The sequence below is a fragment of the Haliotis rufescens genome, unplaced genomic scaffold (assembly GCF_023055435.1).
Source record: "Haliotis rufescens isolate VD_foot unplaced genomic scaffold, xgHalRufe1.0.p SCAF_7, whole genome shotgun sequence".
NCBI classification, from domain to species: domain Eukaryota; kingdom Metazoa; phylum Mollusca; class Gastropoda; order Lepetellida; family Haliotidae; genus Haliotis; species Haliotis rufescens.
Genome location: NW_025964361.1, coordinates 5,690,644 through 5,713,742, shown reverse-complemented (window position 1 = coordinate 5,713,742; position 23,099 = coordinate 5,690,644). Strand labels below are relative to the sequence as shown.

Here is a 23,099-nt window from a genome sequence, read left to right as displayed (position 1 = left end):
GCCAAGCACCAATACTTGACGCCAGTTCCAGGCATAGAGCCAAGCCAGCTGCACAAGACACGATAACAGCAGGTAAGCCGATAACAGCAGGGACAAGTAGAGAAATAGGACCAAGTCATTCAACAACTAGGTATTGTTGGCACAGTGGCACAAGTTGAATATACATGCTAGCATAAAGACCATTTCATATAGTTGCCTCTGCAAACATAGGATTTTTGTTGACGATATGTATATATTTAAACTTGGTTGTGATTATATTACACTATTTAGAAAATATCATAATTTGCTTTAAAAAAAGGTTTCATTTTGTACATAATGTTTTATCTCACCTTACATTACATGTATGTCATGGGGACTGGGATTACTCCTGAAACCCAAACAACCCCGTTCTCATTTGTTTAGTTAAACTTAAACTTGTATCATACAGTGAAACATGACACGTCGCAGTGGATTTTCTATACATGTTACAGAGAACCGGTTTGCGTGTGGAACTCCGACATGTGGAAGCTACTTCTTCTCATATCAATCAGCATTGTTAATGCTAAAAAGTAGGTTCTTTCATAATGACTCGATTCACATTTATGTCCTAATTCGTGTATGTGTAATCTCGGACTTATTTGTTGACGTGGCAAGAAAACTACCAAGAATCATAAGATGTAAGACAGTGACGTTCTAGAAGGAAGAACCCTCCCATTAATTTATCACGAGTTTAATATATGAATGGAAGACGTTTCTTCATTGTCAGAAATCATTACATACCTTCCTGCCGTTAAATGTCCTTGCAAGATACACCTTTTGTTAACCGAGCTTTCACCTGCATCTGTAACAATATTTGAACTCTGAAGTTTCTAATAGAACAGTGTCCTCTGAGAAATGTAAAAACACTTTTTTATGTTTTTATGGTTTTTTTAATACTTTACACTCCATGTTTATGTTTGATGTCTTATTAACAAAAGTGAAACACATTGATTATATCCAAAATGGAAATATAACATTCTCTGAAATGATGTTACAAAAGTTTTCATATAAAGTATCCTAAAACAGCCATAAAAACATATACCTATAGACCCTATTTCCCGACAATAACTTTTTTCATTTCTCCCTTTATCCTAGAGAAAATGTAGAATCAAAACCATCAATAAACAGTACATATGATAGAGCTACGTTATAGTTTTGATCAACGCACGATGCACACAGTATTATTTATTCTAACAAGAGCAAATGTAAACAGGACATAATCAATCTTTGAAGTAAATATGTTTCAAGTAATTGAAGAAAATACTTCACAAAAGGGAAAAATTTGTGGCTTGTAATATTGCTCTGTTTTTGCGATAGTGATTTATAAACATCTGGTCTGTTGTATGTGGGTCGCAATCAATGCGATCTGGCTGACTGAAGCCATACATCGATGTTCGTAATATCAGCCACTGATTTGGCTTGGTGTGATCTAATCAAACATGATTGGTGTGATCTAACATGCATTCGTATCAAACTAAATAACACTGTAACATAATGTCATCGTTAATGTGTTGTTTCATTTTCTTTTATGCATTTTGCAGCACCTTTCTTATCCTTGCCCCTAAGACCATCAGCCCCTCTACAACCCTGCGTCTGGGGGTCAACTCCCTGAACGCCAGTCAGGACCTGACTGTGACAGCACGTATACAGACAAAGGAGTGGAACAATTACCCCTACGAGCACTATGAACGTATCTACGTCGACCACGCCAACAACACAAACACAATTGTCGGAGGTAGGCCACATAATGAGTCAGAATAATGTTGAACTATTATACATGATAACTTATGAAGTATTACACTAATCATACAAAACATTTCTAATGAAACAAAACATTTCACCCAAAATGAAATCTAACGTTATCACTATAAATCATGCAATATGTTATCTGTCATATCTTTATGGAAAGTAGATTTTGATTTTCTCAACATTTTGATAACATTGATTCTTCTTCGTAACATTTAGCTATGCAAGGTGTATATCAATCGGTGGGATAATTTCCAAGCAGAGGTGGTGTGTTCTCGAGTCTAATGGAGAACAGAAGCACCTCACACAAATTAATGTATAGCTTTAATTGCATGTAAAATGGTCTGAAGCAAGTTCTCGTCACAAAATTACATTGACAGGTTAAAAGAGATGGCACATATGATATTAGAATAAAAGGGTGATACATTAGACAAATTCTTCAAAACTATAGCTTATCAGTCCCAAAGTGTTTACAGGTAATAGTATGAGGTATTTTCTGGCTGATATGCCCTATGGTTATGCAGTTATAAAAAGTTATTTGAGATCTATATCAGATCTATAGCAGTGTATGTTAAAACAGAATTGAGTCTGTGGTCACTGTAATTAAGCATTTACTTTTACTTTGTCACATTTTCAGGTGACGCAGGTATCGTGAAAGTCAAGGTAAGTTACATAAATGTAATAGACAATGACCTATACGAGTGTGTATGGACGACAACGTCTTCACTGCATCAAATATCAAGATAGACTATACGTTCACATTGAAATAGTGGAAACAATACACTTGTATGAAACCAGTAGTTGGAACAGATTTGTCCAAAGTTTTTTTTAACATATTAGGGAAATGCTAGAGGTAATTCTTTTATTGTAATATGAATCTCAAAGGATTTACTTGATTTTAAGCAACCTCAGAAAAATACTAAGTTCAATTATGTCAAAACATTTGATTTTTCAAATTCGTATACCGCTCTTCCACACGACAAAAAAGAAAAACCTTATTTCCCTGAGCCATGGCACATTAGTAACTGAACGTGGTGATAATAGATATAGTTACATCTCTATCGTATAAAAAAATATCACCCATGGTTTACTGGGAAAACAATATGTGAAATGCTTGACTTCCAAATAAGAAGTAGGCATCCCCATAGATTACCACTAATTGTGCTCTCCTTCCTGCTTATATGTTTCTTTCTGCATATGATCAGAAAGTTTTGCTGGGGTGGCAAAGTAAAAACAAGCGAATTTGTCCAAGAAGTTTATTTTAGGCTTCCGGTATATCGATGAGCAGATATCGTTTAATAAGGATCAAATACTAGTAACCTACCCCCTTCAACTGATTTACCAACCTTTTCTTAAATAAAAGAGACCAGTGAAACCGTCCGGTCTGTTTCATATTTAGATTGATGCATACAGATTCAGAATTGAAAACCAAATTTCAACCAGACTGTATCACAAGATAATGACTTCAACTTTCCCTTTATGTAGAGCAATATCCCAACTACTCCATTTAATCTACATACTTGTTCGAGGTACAATTGAGCAAACCTTTTTCAAAGAGCGCCATACGAGTCTTGCTACAAAAGATGTTTGATCACTGACAGAGTTACAACATGCAAGGGCTTATTATATTATTTTTTTATGGTAGACATATTTCCAAATTTGACGAATCAATGACAAACATTACCGTTTTCAAGTATTTGACTTGTCTTTTGCGACGGGTGCTATCGATGGGGCAGGATGCACTCACTTTGCCGGAACATTTGGTGTCATCACTATTGATGGTGATTCATAAACACATGCTTATGATGTAGTGGGAATCGTACACTGGACTGAATTCTTATGGTTATGTAATAGCATGATTGCAGCTCTCATTCACTGAATGTAAACAATACTTATTAAATTCACACTGAGTTTGGTCATTTTTTAATTTCTATTTACGATAAAGATTCCCAAATGGAATTAGGAAGTAACTTTGCCCTGTGTGAAATCTCTAAAGATTAAGCCCAATACATTTGTTACAAAGAACAACATGTATGTTTTATATTTCTCACTTTCTCTCATCAGGTATATATCCTATGTTATACCTATGTTAAGAATTTGATATTTAAATTGGTTAATCCGTGCCACGTAACGAAACAATACATTTCAATATATACCCCCAAATCACATGGCTGACACTCATCTTGAATATTGACTCTTCACGTGATCAGTTATGACCCGTCAAGTGATGAATACAACCTCTCGTTTGCTAGGAAACATGATGGTATATGGTAGTAACTTGTCACGATTCGCAGGTTACTGTAATGAAACAGGACAGTTCATAGGTTTAAAAAAAGTAACTCAAAGGGGTAAAGTGAATGCTGATGTTACACAACGAACGGTTGCTCTTGGTGGCATTTGTTATTATAGAGGCATACATATCTATAACGTCCTCCGAGAAGAACATAATATAACTGTCTAGTTTGACCCCCACAAAGACTTATGACACATGTTTTGACAATTTTAAAATACCAATTTTCCCATTACTGTCGACAATATACCGTTTGTATCAGTACTTGTTGTATGATAGTTCGTTTATAATTATTAGGGTATTAGAGGGTTATTATAGAGCAACTTCTTCATATACATATATGCATGAACAACCATCACGCTTGATGAGACAGAACTGAATAAAACGGTCCAAACCGTAGCTGGTGGAAACGCAAAACTGTATTTTGACGGGTCTGTGACAAACATGACGTCTTTATCACATACTAAACCCTTGGAATTTTCATGGTCGTGGCGACTTTCTAAACAAATAACCTTTTCACAGTTTTCTCAAAAGATATATTTTTGGAAGTTTCATTCGTGACACAAGGAACTTAGATTGAACATCTACTCTTGTTGGTATTTGTAGAGATGTTGCCTGTATGTGTATCTTCAGTGTGCCAATTGCATTTACGGCATCTCCTTGTTGTTCAGAACAAAATTCAATCAAGTACACTGTAGTATCGTAATAGTTCACAACCCAAGAACATATAATTATACATTCTACAGATTCAACACCAGCCTCCGCTGACACTAACTTGATGCATTTTACCACAGATTCCCCAGGATCTGAAGTATGCCAACTACATCCTAAAGGTCGAGGTAGAGACGAGCTCTGGAGAGGAACACACTAACATGTACAACCTGCAGTACTACAGCAAGTACCTGTCAACCTTCATCCAGACAGACAAGGCCATTTACAAACCTGGATCTATGGGTAAGTAGGTTACACTATATCTGCCTGTTTTAACCTTGTGGTCACAGCAAAAGCTGTTCGTTTATCAAAACCAGTGTGTGCTGAGGAGTAATCTTTATGCTCAATGCTTAAACATATATATTGATAGTATAAAAATTAGGACTGTTTGATGCTATGATTGAGTTATTCCTACAAACAATATAATTGCACACATTTTGCAGTGTGTGAAACGACCTTTGATCATGATATTGTAAGTAATTAAAAGAACAACTAATGTTTGTAAATATCTTTTTATGACTATTATCCGGCTTGGGTCCCATAAACGACCTGCTGCCCTCAACCCTATCCCCACAAGGAATGCCTGTCAGGGATTAATCCCATGAGAAGACAACTGAGGCAATGTTGTTACCAATAAGGCAGTCAATGTTGTACCAATAAGGCAGTCAATGTTGTTACCAATAAGGCAGTCAATGTTGTTACTAATAAGGCAGTCAATGTTGTTACCAATAAGGCACAAGTTGACATAAGTAATCAAACAGATGTGCAGTCTGAAAAAGCCCCGCAATGCGATTCATAAATCCGATATGGAAGCAGGCAGAGTGGGCGCCGGTCTGATCGTTGAAATTGATCAGCGCATCAAACACGTGAATATGTAAAGTTGCTGTGCTGACTGTTACCGCAAACAGAGGGCGAGCTTGTTGTGCAATCAAGCATGCAATTGTGGAGAACATCTCCAACAGTATCCATATAGGAAGCCTATATTACATAGTCTCCGCGTCCGTTGCATTTTCGTTTTTCGTCTTTGATTATTTGAGAGCTAGACTTCAGTGAATATTAACTTTATTTTCGTGCCGCTTTTGATGTTTTGAATAAGATATGTTTCATTGACGATATTACGATCTATCTAATTCTGCAACGTTGTACCTACCCATGAGACTTGCACTTAAAGCCTATCCATTTCTATTTTGCAGTCAACTTCCGTACATTTGCTGTGTACCCTGACCTTCTCACCTATACTGGAAATATGACAATCGAGATATTTGTGAGTGTTCACCCTGCCCCATCGTACAGTCGTAGATTTTCTTTTGTATTAACCATCTTTTGATAATAGTGATCTAAGAGTGCACAACACGCAATTTATTAAATTGCATATTTATGTGGTTGACTGTTGGCTTTGATAGTTTTCTTATAGAGAATTTTGTACCCAAAGATTAACAGTAAACAACAGTACAATATGATTTTAATTGGTTTTTCTCATTGTTCATATGCTGATAAGCATCTGTACTTTGGTGGTGTTAGTAATTTCTTGAATTCTAATTTCAAACTCCAATAATATGGAAATATACTTGATCGCAAGAATACTGTAATAATGTTTATGACATGATAACACGTATACATGCTATCCCTGCAGGATCCCGTCAACAACAAACTGATGCTGAAAACGAATGTCACGGATCCAACTGGCGTTATCACTATGTCCTTTAAACTCAGTGCCATGCCCATCCTCGGAGATTGGAAGATCAGGGTTACAGTACCCAACGTAATCATAGCAAGAAACTTAAATGTTCTTCATGTTTAGAAAATTGTTTCGGCAGATAAATAAGTACACACGTCAAGTGTCGTCAAGTTAGTGGCGTTTCACATGTACTTCTGGAAAATATTTGTATGCATGTCATATGTCATTTGTGATTATGCTGAGTGGAAACTTGTGTGAATATGTACTAAAACTTACGAAAACTTAAATTGTCTCTGATATGCATATCCAACTAGCAAATGTAATCAATATTATGTTGATATTGCATTCGTGAATGTAATCTATGTATCTAAGGCAGTGACGGTTTATGATATCGCCTTGTCACCTTGTGCAATGTTTTGCCTGCCCCCCAAAACGTGAAAACTCACTGTTAAACGAATCTCACCCTTACAGAGCCCAGTGGAAGAAAAGAAATTCGAGGTATCCAACTATTGTGAGTATACTTTGGATTAAAACCTAACATACATTGTAAAAGTGAAAGAATTTAAATTATTTGTTTTGTATCTTAAAAGTTTGGTAATTAGACGGGTTGGAACAGATGTTTTAGTGCAAGCAATAGTCAAGTTCCCATCAACATCGTTTTATATATATAGTAAGATAGTAAGGTTTAATCGTTTTGTTCACATATGAATTATATTAACATTACATTGTTTCTTTACTAGACCTTCCACGCTTTGAGGTGACAGTGGATGTTCCAAGTTTTGCTCTGGTAACAGATCGAGACATTAAGGGCAAAGTTTCTGCAAAGTATGTGAATTTATAAATATTTTCTTCAAAATGAAAGCGACACAAAACATTTCCATAATCATAAAAAGATATGTACTAAAAGCAGAGTCCATGGTATGATTCCGATTACACCATAAACATGTGTATATGAATCACTACTAAATAGTGATGACACCAGGTGTTCGCGAAAAGGTGAACGAAACCTGCCCCACCGGTGTCACAAATACAAACAAATACATACTTAACTGCTACCACATTTTTAATAAGCTGAAAATGACAAAATCAAATGATTTATCAACCTTAGAACATGCATATCTTTTATTTTGCTTCCTGCAGGTATACCTTCGGCGAGGGAGTGTCAGGCGTCGCCGAAATTCACGCTAAGATGGCCGGAGGTTATTCTGGATCCTGTGCCTCTGAGCAACCGAAGATCCTCATGACTTTCCCAGTATGTAGATTGATGCCGGTCTTTTCCCAACAAATACAATTGATTTCTCTTAAGTAAAAAAAATGTTTTGAAAGGTAGACGGCTTTGTCAAAGGCATTACTGAAGACAAAGAAATTATAATATCTTTACACTTTATTTAGAATATCGAACCCACAGTTTAAGGAAGAATGCATCTTGTTTGTAAAAATATGAAAAAAAACCTACATCATCTAGTACAAACGTTCTGTCTGTGACATACTTTCGTCAATACATACAAAGCCATATTCAGTTATTGTTGGTGTGTGATTATTTACCCAGCTTGACGGAGAAAGTAAGTTCACGATCCCAATGGTGGAAGTTGAGCACCTCAACTCTTACCTCAATGGTCAGACACTGGAGATACAGGTCACTGTCACAGAGACGCTGACCAGCAAAAAACTAAGTGGTTCCTCGACTGTGACCTTCTATACCAACGCGGTGAAGCTAACCTACCTGGACTACAGTGATCACAACTTTAAGCCTGGTCTCGAATACACTGGCACGGTAAGGACACGTCAATTATCCAGGAAACACCTCCTGTCTAACATCTCAAAGTATAACCTGGGAGTATTGCTTTGCCTTACACAAATCACATGTCATAATAAAAAGCGACGAAAACATTTCCATGATCATAACAAATCGCTACTTAAAAGCAGAGTTCATTGCACGATTACGACTATGCGTTAAGCATGAGGTTTTTAATCACTCTCAAATAATGATGATGCCAGGTTTTCGCGAAAAAGTTCGCGCATCCCGTCCCACTGATGGCACTCGTCACAAACACATGCACAGTCAAGTCAATTGTGCAAATCAAAATTGTGCCATGAAACTTTTGAAGCTTCACTTAGGCCTAAATGTTGTAACCCTGAACAAATAACTTTTGAGCAAGGTCTGATGACGCTCTTTGCAATCTTTGAAGAAAGATCATGTTCGTTTGTACTTCAAAAGTTTTGAAACGTAGACACCAAAGGCTAGACCAGAGATGCTGGGACATCGGTTGATATTTAGGGAAAGTTGACCTTTTGAAATCTATGTGAATAGATCTAAATAAGAAACGAATAGGTGGTTTCACTAGTCTCTTATTTCATGTTCAGGTGGATAAATCTGAGGAAGGGGATTTGCTATTCGACCATTATTGAGCTATATCAGTTCATCAGTTTACCTGAAGCTTAAGTTAAACTTCTTAGCCAAATTCGCCTTTGCATAACCTCAAATGAACCTTGTAACCTGTTTCAGTCAGGAAATCTGAAATACAGATTTTTTATGTCTGGTGTAAAGGACAGAAATTGACACTCTTCATTTAATTTTTATAATTGGTAGAGGACTGGTTACTTTCAGGTGAAAGTCTCCCTACAAAACGATCTGCCACTCCCAACCCCACGGAAGAATGTGACCATCTTCCCGTGTGTAACCTACCGTGTTAAAGTCCCGAACCAGAGCCGCTACCACAGTTGCGACTCCAACTTCCAGGGGACTTATGGTCTTGATGAACAGACATTTCCAGTTCCATCAGATGGTCTTGTGGACGTCACACTTACAATTCCAGAGGATGCTGTCTCGGTGACGATAACGGTGAAGGAAACAATGCATAATACTGTACATTATTTGTAGTGGTTCCGAAACTCGAATTCGTATATTGATCTTTCTTTCAATTTCATTAAAAGTCACAGAATAATACAGTAATTGCTTTTGTACACGTGCTATCAATCAAGCAAGAGTTTGGTTCATTTGATATCGTCAAGCATATTATGCAAGATTGCTAAGGATATAACCTTTGGTCAGTCTGTTCAAATCATTTGACTTCAATGCATACTTTGACAAGTGGCATATGTGTTTTATTTCCAGTTAAGAGGTGAAAACCATACCTTTAAATCTTCGAACATATTTTTTCTTACTTTGATTATGAATCCGAAGAACGAAATTATGCAAAACAGTCTTTTTGTCTTATTTCTTCTTTATATTCATTTTTGATATCCCTTTAAAATGTTTATGAACTGGTATTGTATTCTTACTTTGACTACAGATTCTACCGTTTTGGAAAAGATATAAATAAACTGATTTATTGTACAGGCATTGGATAATGTTTTTTTCTCTATTGAGCCATTTTCTTTTACGTTAGAGAAATTCAGGATGGTCAAATGGTTGGGTTCAACTATTGCGCTGGTATTAATATTCTTGTTTGAAATATTTTATCATGAAACTTGCAGATATAGCTTTGTTTCTGAGACGTCTTTTGACATTATCATAAAAGTAAAAGTAACACATACTCAACGGATTGTGATACGGTTTGTTTCTGGAATTTTAGTCAACAGTGTCAACACTTTTTAGAAAATTCACTTATTAATAAATGAAAGCAGCAAGACTCTTTCCATAACCATAAGACGTTTCTGACGAAAGAAGCATCCAATGTACAATAAGTGGTACATAAGTTGTATATTTTCTTGTGGCTACGGAAATGGTTTTGTGGGTTTTTATTTATATGTGATCTTACTTTTACAAAGTCAATAGCAGGAAATGCCAAATAAGGCACATTCAGGTCAACCAGCGAAGATTTAAAGATTCCAAATATTGTTACACTATTTTTGCAACACTAACTTACATACGGCACCGTATTGATGAGAACAGCATAAACGATGTTGGATTTGTCAATTACAAAATTTATTAGTCCTTTGTCCCACAGTATCCGTCCTAAATCCGGAGTAAAAGAAGTTCGGATTAGACAGATTTTACTTTATGCGATAAATAAGGGGTTCTGAATTCGGTCCTGTAATTAGAGAAATAAGAATACGTCGGAATCAAAGTTTGGCAGATTATATTTTTTATGGAAATAAGTAGTACCCCATGAAATGCATTCCAGTAATTGTTGGTCAATCGTCTCTTCCCTGTTCATCCACAGGCTTTTTATGAGGAGACATCAACGTCATGGACAATAAAGAAAGCCTACTCCCCCTCTGATTCCTTCCTACAGCTCTACCTCCACAACACAAAACTCACGGTAAAATAAAGCTGTTTTGTTAAAATATTTTACTTAAAAACTGTTAGTTGGTAAAAGAAACTTAAAAAATGATCAGTAAACACGATAACAATAATGGCCATTCATCAAATTGTGAAGTCAAGTATGACTGTGATTTTCTTCGCCTTCAGTCCGGAGAAAATGCCAACATCCTCATCAAGTCCACACAACCGCTCGATACAGTCTGGTACGAGGTAAATAGATCTTAAACTTTAAAGTCAAATATAATGATACATAAAAGGGATCAATGTCATTTGAAGCCATATGTAGCAAAACGGTTTCTTGAAAGGTACCAATGCAGAGATTCGAACCCGGTCATTCCAAATTATATCATGAAGTATAATCACCTATCATCTTTGCTTGTAAACTTCTGCTTTTTTTCTAAAATACATTTGAATTTTGTTTTGTCTTTTACTTACATTTACGTATCCAATAAGACACTTGAATACAACACAATTATTTGTTATTTACATCATACATATACATATACATACATCATATCTCAAGAAATGTTAACCCAAACCAAGATACTTTTTGGATAATGTTCTACATGAATTTAGTCATGTTGGGGAGGGTGAGATTGGTGGTGATAGTGTACACATTCACGTACTTATGCCCAACTTCTCATGAAGGTTATCTCCCGCGGATCCTTTGTTACTGCCGGGTATCTGGATGGTGGTATGGAGAAGAGCTTCAACTTCACTCTACCTGTCACACCCAAGATGGCGCCTCATGCTCGCGTTCTTGTCTACTCCATTCTTGATGATGGTGAGGTCATTGCAGACAGTACAAATTTCGATGTGCAGGGACTCTTCACCAACAAGGTATTGCTACTTTAACCGTACACCGATCGGAAATATTATTCATACGCCCCCATAATCGGTCAATAAATATATGCAATTGGATAACCACACATTTATTAAGGATTGACTTTCACTTTGTGTGAGTTCATTAGAGTATGAACCTTCATAGAGTGTGGGCCAAACGGTATGAACGTCGGAGCTTGAAAGTCAATTCTTATATTGTTTTATCACAATTTCTTACCTCAGGGATGCAGGCCTAGATCTATACACAATTATACGTGTGTACGTGTGACTTCATGTGTACACTTGCAGCCATACAACAGCCAACTGTATCGCGGAATAAACTAGTTCTAGTTCCTCAAAGAGAGAGGTGACAAAAGCATATGTATGCAGAACTTGCTCAACATCTCACACAACACATGTCTTCAAATAATATCACCATTAAATGAGAAAGGTCGGTTAAGAACTACCCTAGTAAGTCAGTCACAATGACAGCGATCATTACTGATCAGTTGGCGGACCATTGAAAGGTAATGAAAGGTGTGTAAAATAGACACGAAGGAAAATTCATAGATTGCTGTTGACTGTCACTGTCAGCCTAGACACGGATCGAGTCGATACTACGATAGCTTGGATGTGTATTTCTTCGTTTTGTTCACTGGGATGGGTGGTAGCGAGAATATTCGTGAACGATTATGCAGTCAAACTCTCTCGCGTTTCTCAATGTATACTAAAACGCTGAGTTCAAGATTAAAGGGTCTTAAATGAATAGAAAGAATGCTTATATATCTATTCGTGCTAGGGAATTCCCAGGGGTTTCCCCGGGAATGTGGAAGTAGTCCGTCAGTGTTTACGTCATTTCAAGAACACTGTCTGAAAAACGTATGAACGTCAAATTGTGTTCTGTCACTACCTTTGTCTGTCTATTTGTTGAGCGTTACAATATCCAAGGCCAAAGTAAAGTGAATGGTAAACACGTGGGGGACAATATCAAATTTGACACACCATGTCCAATGCAGATACCTAGTTTGACTTGTACCATATACTCCCGCAATTTCAGGCGAAAAGTTGACTTGCCTTTGTCTGTGTTTGTGATGACAGCAACCGGTGAGGCACGATGCAAACCTTTTCGCAAACATCTGAAATCATCACTGTTTTGATAGTTATTCATAATCACATGCTTGTGTCGGTTTAAAGTACAAAACAATATTTAATTGATCAACACAAAACATGGAATTATTTATTTTAAGGTGACACTCGGCTTTAGCAGGAACGAATCGCAGCCCCATGAGACTGTTGATGTCAAAGTCTCAGCTGATCCACAGTCATTGGTCAGTTTACTCGTTGTTGACCAATCAGTGACCCTCCTGGCCAGTGGAAATGACATCACAAGTGATATGGTTTGTTCCAGTTGGTTTTGTTGCTAATCAATAACTTCCAACATCTTCAAGGATAAAATGAATTATGTTGTCATTTATTTTTCCCATGCTATATGTTGCTGATAAACACTAGGATCTTACAAGATGAAACTTTGGATTTAGGTGGAGACTGAGTTAAAATACTATGACAACCGTGGCACGACCAATACTTATGCAGGAGAGACAGACGCCAGTCAGGTCTTCAAGGTAGGATCCCCAGGGAGACTATGAACCTATCTTTTGATCATCTGGTGTGTGTGGGGGGGGTGCGTGCGTGCGTCGGTGCGTCGGTGCGTGTGCGGATGGGGAGGGTGGGGTGGGTGTTTATGTGTTGGTGGTGGTTGTGTATGAGGGTATGTGTATGGGGTGTATGAAGGGGGTGGGGTGGTTTATTAAAAATAATTTTTCTAGAAAATTCTGGACAAACACCAGACAACCTCAGTTGTTCTTTAAACACTCACTAATGAAAAGGCAGAAAAAGAGAAATAACACTATACTGATTTGCAAGTTAAATCAATAACACTTTATTGTGTTGACCTTTATATTCTTTATTTCTGAATTCCAGGATGTCAGTGTTTATATCTTCACTGATGCAAATGTGCCCAAAAATCCTGGCGGAATTGCTTATGGCCATATAGCAGGTATGCATCATAGGTCATTTATTTTACAGACATCATGTATGAATTTACTTTGTTGTACTTGGAACTAATTCAGGATGACACTTGATAATAGTGTATACCTTAAATGAATACTTAAAAGACTTCCAATCCTATGCATGTGTTCATGGGTAACCGGTAAATCACACATAGCATGGCAAATACATACAGTATATAACATCGTTTTATGAAAATAATGCTCTTGTTTACTAGGTCTCACGTATCCGCCCTCTCTTGGACCGACATCCCCCACGTACACTTACGCAGCAGCAACATCTTATCTTGGCCCAACAGCTTGGCCAATAGCCTACACTCCTTATCCAGGAGCAACACCTTACTTTGGCCCAACACCTTACCCGATTGGCTACACTCCTTATCCAGGAGCTACACCTTACCCAGGACCATCGAGGTATCCTATAGGTTACACAGCTTCCCCTGGAGCAACACCTTACACTGGAACAGGTCAGCCCTTAAAGCAGGTAGAGCGAGTGAGGAAATTCTTCCCAGAGACGTGGCTCTGGACAAACACTACTATTGGGTGAGAAATAGTTCAAATATTCGTTCAAACACGTGAACACTGTCATACTATTATTTGACTGTAATGGTTCCCTTGTGTTTGAGTGAGTGCAAGAGTGAGCTGGGTTTATCACTTTGAATAACCACAAATATGGGTGTGATGATGACAATCAAATACTAATAATTAGGGTGAAACTGAACTTGATCCAACGATTGTAAGGTTCTGGCTAATGTCAATCTCACTGAAAGCATGTAGGTAGGAATTCATCACTCTGAATGAATCTAGTAAGCAACAGTGTTGTGGTTTCATTCACCTGTTCAAATGCTGCATATTAGCTCTTGGCATTCACAACTCTCGCCTATTCCTTTTGACACCATTTTCAGTTCGAATGGCATTGCAACCATATCTGCAACTGTTCCTGACACTATAACGTCATGGTTGGCAACAGCATTCGCAGTTAATCCTGTGTCCGGTTTAGGAGTTACAGCATCATCATCGAAGGTAGTCAGCTGACTTTCATTATTCGTACATGTACCAACTGTATAAATATCAGTTTCCTGAACCTGCGTTAGCCATGTATTACCATTCAAGCAAAGAATACACCAGTGGACTTTCTTAACAAATGTATTATTTCAAACTGAAGTATGCTGTTCAGTTAACTCATTTCATTTCAGATGAAGGTTTTCCGTCCATTTTTTGTGAGTGTTGATGTCCCAATGTCTGTCATCCGCGGTGAGCAAGTTGTGGTTCAGGCCAGCGTCTTCAACTATCTGCAGACCGATCTCGATGTGAGCGACAGATCTTTAGAATAGTAAACAAATAACTTCAACAGTGTATGTATGTGCGTTTGGAATCGGTATAGCCCGAATCGTACAATCGAGATGGAAATATGGAAAGGGTTGTATCGCTTTTATTTCGTGTTCTGTATCCTTCAAACTTTACACACTTATGGCATTAATCTATGGTGAACTATCCCCAATTAATGAATGATATTGACCAGTTGAAACATAGCGAGAGATGTTATGACTATGTTTAACAATTATACAATATCAAAAACTGTTATCAGGTGATGGTGACAATGAAGAAATCCAATGACTATGACAACATTCTCTTTGATTCCACAAGTGCTAGTCTCAAGGCTTTCTCTGCAGATCAAGTTAAGACAGTTCGAGTGAGTATGAACAAAAAATAATTATATATTACGTTTGCAATTTTCATACAATATTCACATATTAAATGCAAGTTTGACGGAATCGCTTAATACTTATCCTGATTATGAATTGTAATGGCTTTCTTCCTGGCGTTGTTATTGTATCAGAGAATTTCTCCAGGTGGCTTCTGGTGTATCGGTGACAGTAGACTTTCCCATTGTCCCAACCACCCTGGGACAACTTGACATTCAAGTATCTGCCCGATCAACTGCAGCAGCCGATGCAGTACAGAGACAAATCAAAGTTGAGGTAAGTAAGGGCAATATGGATTGGTTGCTTTCTCCCATGTCTCCTCCATCCCCACCCAGACGCCTTTCTTCATTCCTCGTTCTCTCATTAAACCACGTTCGTTTCTGTTTGTCGGCACCGTTGTCGTTGGTTTCACCTAAGTGATAAATGTTACGTCTACTCCGGTTCGTCATGGGTCGACTGCAATTTGTAAAGCGCCCGCAATGCCATTTCATATTTGCCTGTTTTAGCCCGAGGGTATCAGAAAGGAGACTAACTTCCCCGTCACCATTGATCTTCTGTCTGGAAACACCTACAACAAAACTTTATCCATCCCTCTGCCAAACTACATTGTTAAAAACTCACAGAAAGCCAGGGTCAGGGCTTTTGGTAAGTAGATATTTTTTCTTGGAGAAAATCACGATTTTGTGAATAAATATTGTTCGTTGCAAACATCATAAAATGCATTGTCATCCGTTTGTTGAAGAGGCAGTTAATCAAATATTGATTCCGTAAACCAGACATCGTGGAGAGACACATTTGATCCCATTTCATTTTTTTTAATCCGGTCACAATACCGATCATAGTTTACAGAAACAATCTTTCCGTGAAGATCCGGTGTAGAATAGGTCTTCAGCAACCCATGCTTACCGTGAAAGGCGACTATGCTTGTCGTAGAAGGCGACTAACGGGATCGGGTGGTCATGCTCGCTGACTTGGTTGATACATGTAATCGTATCCCAATTGCGTGCATTGAGGCTCATGATGTCAATCATGGGATTGTCTAGTCCATACTCGATTATTTAAAGACCGCCGTCACATAGTTGGAATATAGCTGAGTGCGGCTATAAACAACAAACAAACAAACTACAAAAACAATCATCTACACCTAATAAGTGTTCCGAGAGGAATTAGTGAGTACAAATACAAAATACAACGATCTGCACTCTATTTATCTTTAAAATATACACAATAAATCGTACTTATTCTTAATGGAAGCTAGATGAGGCATGTCTTTAACGTGTTTTGCCCAGGCCATAATGTCAGTGTCAATTTGGTATTGGTATCATGCACAAATGTATGGAGTTAATTAAGCGTCTGAGGCGGGGACCGCGATTGACACTTTTCCCGATAGCATTCTTGAACTCAGCCCATTACCAATCACTTGGTCAGAAGAGCCAGGATCACATACATACCTTGTGACATTGATATTATGGAAATTTAAATGTCCGTTTATCATAATTGAAACAAGTTATCAAATTCAGCTACTTATCGCTTCTAATTGTCCTGATTTAAAATATCACAACAGGATAACTTTATGAACTTTCTTTTGTAGATGTTTTGTAGATATGTTCTCCTAAAGACCAACATCCAGAATACCGTATGTTACAGGGGACGTGGTGAGCCCCAGTCTCGACGGCCTGGACAGTCTTCTGAAGATGCCCACTGGCTGTGGAGAACAGAACATGATGGGCCTTGCCCCAGATGTCTACATCTCAAACTACCTTGTCAGTGCTAAGAAATTTGACGGGAAAATTGAACAGAAAGTTATTCCATTCATGGAGGAAGGTAAATCACGATAATATTTTCAATTTGTTTAATTCGGCGCTCAAAACGTTAAACATCATTCTGTTATGAAACGGTTTACGTTCAGATTGTTACCTGAAGATAATCAAACTACCGACAATAATAAGGGAAGTAATTATTTAAATTAAGCAGTCGTTGAGGTGTACATTTACAATACAATGGTGTTACATCTGAAAGCAACATCTAATCACAATGAAATTTCACATGATGCATGAACAGCACGTGATGCTGGGGCACACAGACGCCAAAGTGCGTGCGCCTATAGGGGAACTCACAAGCACTAATGCAAAGTGAGCTCAGCACATGCTTAAAATGTTCCCGGGACAGTATCTCAATGAAAGGACAAAATGTCGAATTGTGAATACGATAGATAAATTGCAGTAAGCTATAGAATCAAATCTGCTCCTGTTATCAACAGAGAATTCCGTACAATAACAGGGAGGCGAATTTCAACATGTACCGTTTAAAACCGGCTATATGCAGCCCCTCTGAATGCAAGGCGTCCTATGAAGAGTGTGACTCTAACAGGCCGCAAAGATTGGGGCCAGCCAGGCAATAGGCCATGTTTACTGACGAATCAAGCTTTTCACTCCGATTTAGAGAAGGCAGAAAACGTTGCTGGCGACGTAGCGACGAGCAACAATCCTTGACCATGATCGGTGTGGTGGCAGTAGTTTCATGGTGTGGGGCCGTATCAACACAGGACAAGCGAATTCATTTGGTTTTTGTGAATGGACATTTGACTGGCCAGCGATATGTTGACGAAAGTTTGCGTCCTTGTTGACGAAAGTTTGCGTCCTTGTTCCATTTGCTAGAACTGTCGACAAAAAGTTTTAACTGCAAGATACCAATACCAGACCACCGATTATCTCCGATGACAAGGCATACGGACCTTGGACTACCCTGCTAAGTCCCCTGACATGTCCCAAATAGAGCATCTGTTGAAGTTTCACTGTTTAGGGTAGCTCTTCAGGCACAATGGCGAGAAATACCGAGGGAAAATATAAGCAAGTTAATCAACAGTATGCCATCAAGTTGTCGTCCACGTTTCGCATAACACGGTGGACACATCAGATATTGATCAACACGCCCGAATGTTTTATGTTACTGACATTTATCGTCATTTCACTTTCACATTTCACTATCATCATTTCCTCAGTTCCATTATTTTTGTCGGTAACATACTAGTATATTTGAAGCATGAAGTATTACATATCAATGTTATTCAGTTACATCATTCCATTCATATAGGAAATACATCCTGAAATATTTATAAGTTCTATATAATGTGCACGTGTAAGTAGGGGGTGACCTATTTTGACAGCTTGAATCATCGGTGTCTATTCATTATCAAATTAACTTGCTCAGGGTTCCAGCGTGAGTTAAGCTATCAACACAGTGACGGCTCCTACTCCATCTGGGGGAACAGCGACTCCTACGGGAGCACCTGGCAAGTACAAACTTCCACTTTTGGGATCAACACACACTTTGATTAGTTCACGAGTGTGTCTCGCTTCATCATTGTTATTTTAGAATAATTCACATGGGAGGATGTGTGAGTGATGATAGGGTACATATAATGGTTATTTCCGTTCATTATTCATTTCAGGCTGACAGCATTTGTCGTGAAAACGTTCATCCAGGCTCGTCAGTACATCTACATCGATAACCGAATCATTGCCCGTGCTGCCACATGGCTGATAAGCAAACAAAACACGAATGGGGACTTCAGTGAGAATGGTTATGTGCACAGCTCCAGCATACAGGTACCTAATTATGTTGTACTTTAAAGATACTATTCGTGCAAGTGGTATATTTTTATTTAAGATGAATGAAAGCTGATGCTTATCATGTTCCTGTTCCGTTGTGTTTTCAAGGGAGGATCTGGACATGGATACGCTCTGACAGCATTTGTTCTGGATGCTCTGCTTGAAGTCCGAGGGCTGGAAGGGGTAAGTGTAATCATACTTCCATCTCAATGGTCACAGGCTGCTTTCATAGTCGAAAATATGTGGTCAAATTCAATCTTCTTGCAGACTTGGCCTACACGTAATTAAAGCATACGGAGATAATCATACATTGCGAAGATGATCGCTTTTATTTTTGCATAAAACATTTTGCATACAGGTGAATGCTTACAACCTGAACGACTCTTTGATCCGCGCCAGTGCCTTCCTTGAGTTCAACATTATGAGGTTTGATGATGCCTACACTGTTGCAATCGCTACCCACGCCCTAACCAAAGCAGGCAGCATCTTTGCTGAAGATGCCTTCAAGAAACTTGAACATGTTTCTAAAACAAAAGGTATTTGGGAACAGGAGTAACATGCTCATATAATGTCTTGCTTCACAAAAAAACTGTTTCTGTTTGTTAAGTGAGAAACCATAATTGACTAGAATATACAATCCATTGCTGTATGCTATAATGATAAAAAGTGTGCTCACAATCAATTCGGGTCCATTGCCAGATGACATGATGTTCTGGGAAAGATACAGCCACACTCGCTCCAGCTACTGGAGGCCATATCACCAATATGCTGACGCCATCGACATTGAGACTACAGGCTACGCTCTGAAGACATATGCGCTCCGGAAGGACTTTGTCAAAGGCCTGTCTATCATGAAATGGCTCATTTCCACCAGGAATCCCAATGGTGGCTTCGTATCTACTCAGGTATATATGATTAGATAAAATTGAAGAGCGGAACATGATAAAAATGATGTTATATTGAGCATCTGATATGAACACAAGATGAGATTGACTAGCTCGGATTTCTTATTTCTCATTTCTCAGGATACTGTTGTTGCTCTCGACGCTCTGTCTGCGTTTGCCACCGTCATCAACTCGGATTCCTTCAAAATCAGCGCCGACATCAGTTCTGGAAAATTCAGCAAACATTTTGACATCAATGCCAAGAACGCCCTTGACCTCCAAGCTACTGATGTAAGTTCTTTCAGTAGTATACCATCAATACCTTGCAATATATTGTAACCATATTTGGTAACATTGGTAGGTCACACAATCTCTGAGATAAAGTAAATTTGTTCACAGGGTACTAAACTTTTATTTCAGGCCAATGAGTTCACCGGTACCTTCAACGTGAAAGCCCAAGGCCATGGAGTCGGATACCTTGAGGTTAGTCCTAGTGGGTACAGTAACAACACTGTAAACCAATATAACAACGCTTGCAGCTGCACAGTAACTTTTCTTACATTAAATCTCTTATATACATTAACGGGGAAAAGTAATTTTCGCTTCATATAAAGTTCAATAAATATATATTTATTATGAAATTATATAGTGCAACGTAGGTTTTGAATGTGTACAGTAGATACTGATTGTTAAGGTGCTCAGAAAGCAGTTCAGTTTAACCGTAAATTCGCAATGCCACGGCTTGCTGAAATCAACGTAATAATCAGTGTAATGGTATGGGAAGGCATCACATCTCATTAGAGAACACATGACAACTCTTCATTGTTAATGGTATTATTTTCAAAGCTACAATGTTTGCACCACTTTATATGAGACACAGTAACTCTACCCATTGACTTAGACTCAAGCCATCATACTTGAGAACAAATATGTCGTGCTGATTTGGCATGCTGTATTGCAGCTGTTTTAACTACAGTGCACTTGTTATGACAATGTGTAGAACTGTGAAGCTGTTTGTCACACAGATTGCTTCGTTCTTCAACGTTGAGAAACCAGTAGAGGAGCAGTACTTTGATATCAGTCAGGACATCGAGATCGAGACACTGAACATGTACACACTCAGGACCTGTGTCAGGTAAGAGTACTTGTGCCTGTAGGTTGTCCTATGACTACGGTTGGGGGAGTCTGTTGTTGTCAATATATTGGCTAGTTGTCAGAAACAGAAATGGTAAACAAAACTCTTCTCTATTCTCTCACGTCAAATGTTATTATTGATTACCTGGCCATATCAAAGGTTTTTTCACTTATGTCTTATAAATCCTGATTATCATATACATATTGATTTACTAGGTTTTACTCCGAAGTATTATGTGTGTGACGTCCATTAATATACTCTTCCATAATATCCAACAGCTACAGCAAGGAGAGAACCAGTAACATGGCTGTGGTCGAGATCACAATCCCATCAGGCTTTGAACCGGATATGGAGTCAATCTATATCAGCCGCAAACTACAGAGATCCGAACTGCTGGGGAAGACTCTTGTCTTCTATTTCAACCAGGTGAGCAACCAAAGCAACTCGCCATTATGTAGACATGTGAACTGTGGTAGGTGTCATGCACTCACACAAGCTTTAGAAGTTTTATGGCATTAAATTGGCAATTCAACCAGAGAGAGACATGCTTTACGCAAACACCATACTTTGAAACTAAAATTGTATTCATGTTAATATTGTTACCATGTCATCACAGATTGAAAATGATATATGTTTTATAATTACCATATATAATTGTAGAATCACAACATATATCACTAGTATGAATAGGCATTCATGTATGTCTCTGGGCAGACATGAAGTACTACCGATGAATATACATTCAAAAGAATTATGTTATATTTTGAAAGATGGATGCCAGTGAAACATGCATCAGATTCACTGGAAGAAGGAATGGCCCGGTTGCTAAGATACAGGCGTCCCCTATCCATGCCTTTGACTACTACGAGCCAAGTAAGTTAAACATATTTCTGCCAAATAAAATCCTAAACATCTTATTAGTAATGATACCAGGAAATAGGAATGTAGTAATGATGTATGAAGTCATAAGACGGTTTGTCTTTCTTGAAAACCAAAAGTATTGAAAGTGATGATTCTGTGACTGGCGTTTCTGTCTTCTAGCACACCAGGGTGTTGCGTTCTACCGCTCCAAGACCCTGCATGACGCAACTGTTTGTGACATTTGCGCCAAATGCTGCACACAGGTAGTAGAGTTATGTAGTATAGTTTGTAGCTGTTAATAATTTGGTTATATGGCCAGGATAAAATTAATCGTTTTTTTTAAATTTATTTTTGAAAATAGAAATATAAGTGAACACATATGTTTCTAAAAGCCCCGTTTATACGCGTTTCTAGATAACAAAATAATTCAAGTAACAAGTCCAATGACCCTATTCTGAAACCATATGTTACTATGTTCACAATAAACCATCAGTCCTTGATCAATTGTCATCATAATGATCTGTCATTCATGTCGATATTTTAAGTCACTTATACAATATCGTCTCAATGTTGCAAAATTATCTCCATTGTCTTCCAGTCACACTAAACAACGTCACAACATCTGGAAACACCGACGGTGAAACAATTCTTTCAAACAACGCAATTGTTGACAACAAATAAATATTCAAATGCCTCTTATCTTTCTGCTTATCTATTGGTTACACTGTTGTTTCAAGAGAAAGATCGTGAAAATATCTACTTATTAATAAAAACGTTATTTGACAACATATAAATATTTCCCATTTGAGTGTGCACGCGTGCGTGGGTGTGAGTGTGCTCTCCTCGTGTGTTTGTGCCATTGGTGCGGCGGGATACGTTCACGTTTTCGAGAACGCCTGGTATCATCACTATTTTATGGTGATTCATAAAGACTTATTCATCATATAGTTGGCAACGTACAATCGACTCTGCTCTTGGTAGAGATTTATTGTTGGTGTGGAAAAGCTTTTGCTCATGTTGTTTTCAAGAGGTTCATTCAAGAGGTCTTATACACTGCTTTAAACGTGATACGGGAAAAGAAAATGCAAATGCCGGTCACAATCTCACTGTAGTCGTAAAGCCTAGTACCGTGTGTGTTCACCACTGGCCTGAATGACTGCACGACGCATCATGCCCGTGGAACCAAGATACCTGCTTATGACATTATGGAATGGCTGCACATTCACCCTGAAGAGCTTGGCTTAATTGATGCAGATTCTGTAGCCCTGGTTGACGTGAAAGAATACGTCTGTCTAGCTCATCCC

The 23,099-nt window shown here is 38.2% G+C and overlaps 1 protein-coding gene across 1 annotated transcript; it reads left to right on the top strand.

The window, feature by feature from the left end:
* Positions 1-25: 25 nt before the first annotated feature.
* LOC124149631 (CD109 antigen-like) lies at positions 26-22,489 on the top strand. The gene is made up of 37 exons (XM_046521353.2): positions 26-72; positions 471-548; positions 1,560-1,753; positions 2,402-2,427; positions 4,849-5,008; positions 5,959-6,029; positions 6,399-6,527; positions 6,915-6,954; positions 7,184-7,268; positions 7,584-7,695; positions 7,993-8,217; positions 9,052-9,285; positions 10,610-10,708; positions 10,858-10,920; positions 11,359-11,550; positions 12,780-12,929; positions 13,071-13,154; positions 13,513-13,588; positions 13,817-14,141; positions 14,504-14,621; positions 14,795-14,908; positions 15,187-15,291; positions 15,452-15,580; positions 15,811-15,949; positions 16,952-17,128; positions 18,515-18,596; positions 18,756-18,912; positions 19,024-19,098; positions 19,274-19,451; positions 19,615-19,820; positions 19,941-20,090; positions 20,220-20,282; positions 20,825-20,934; positions 21,213-21,360; positions 21,705-21,807; positions 21,976-22,058; positions 22,394-22,489. Exons 2-37 carry the CDS (start codon positions 499-501, stop codon positions 22,400-22,402), a joined length of 4,461 nt encoding a protein of 1,486 aa, XP_046377309.2. The 5' UTR covers positions 26-72; positions 471-498; the 3' UTR covers positions 22,403-22,489.
* Positions 22,490-23,099: the final 610 nt, after the last annotated feature.

Coding starts and splice junctions, on each gene's coding strand:
- LOC124149631 (XM_046521353.2), top strand. CDS start 499: ATGTGGAAGCTACTTCTTCTCATATCAATCAGCATTGTTAATGCTAAA. Junction 20,091..20,219: donor TTGACCTCCAAGCTACTGAT/GTAAGTTCTTTC, acceptor CTTTTATTTCAG/GCCAATGAGTTCACCGGTAC. Junction 20,283..20,824: donor ATGGAGTCGGATACCTTGAG/GTTAGTCCTAGT, acceptor TTTGTCACACAG/ATTGCTTCGTTCTTCAACGT.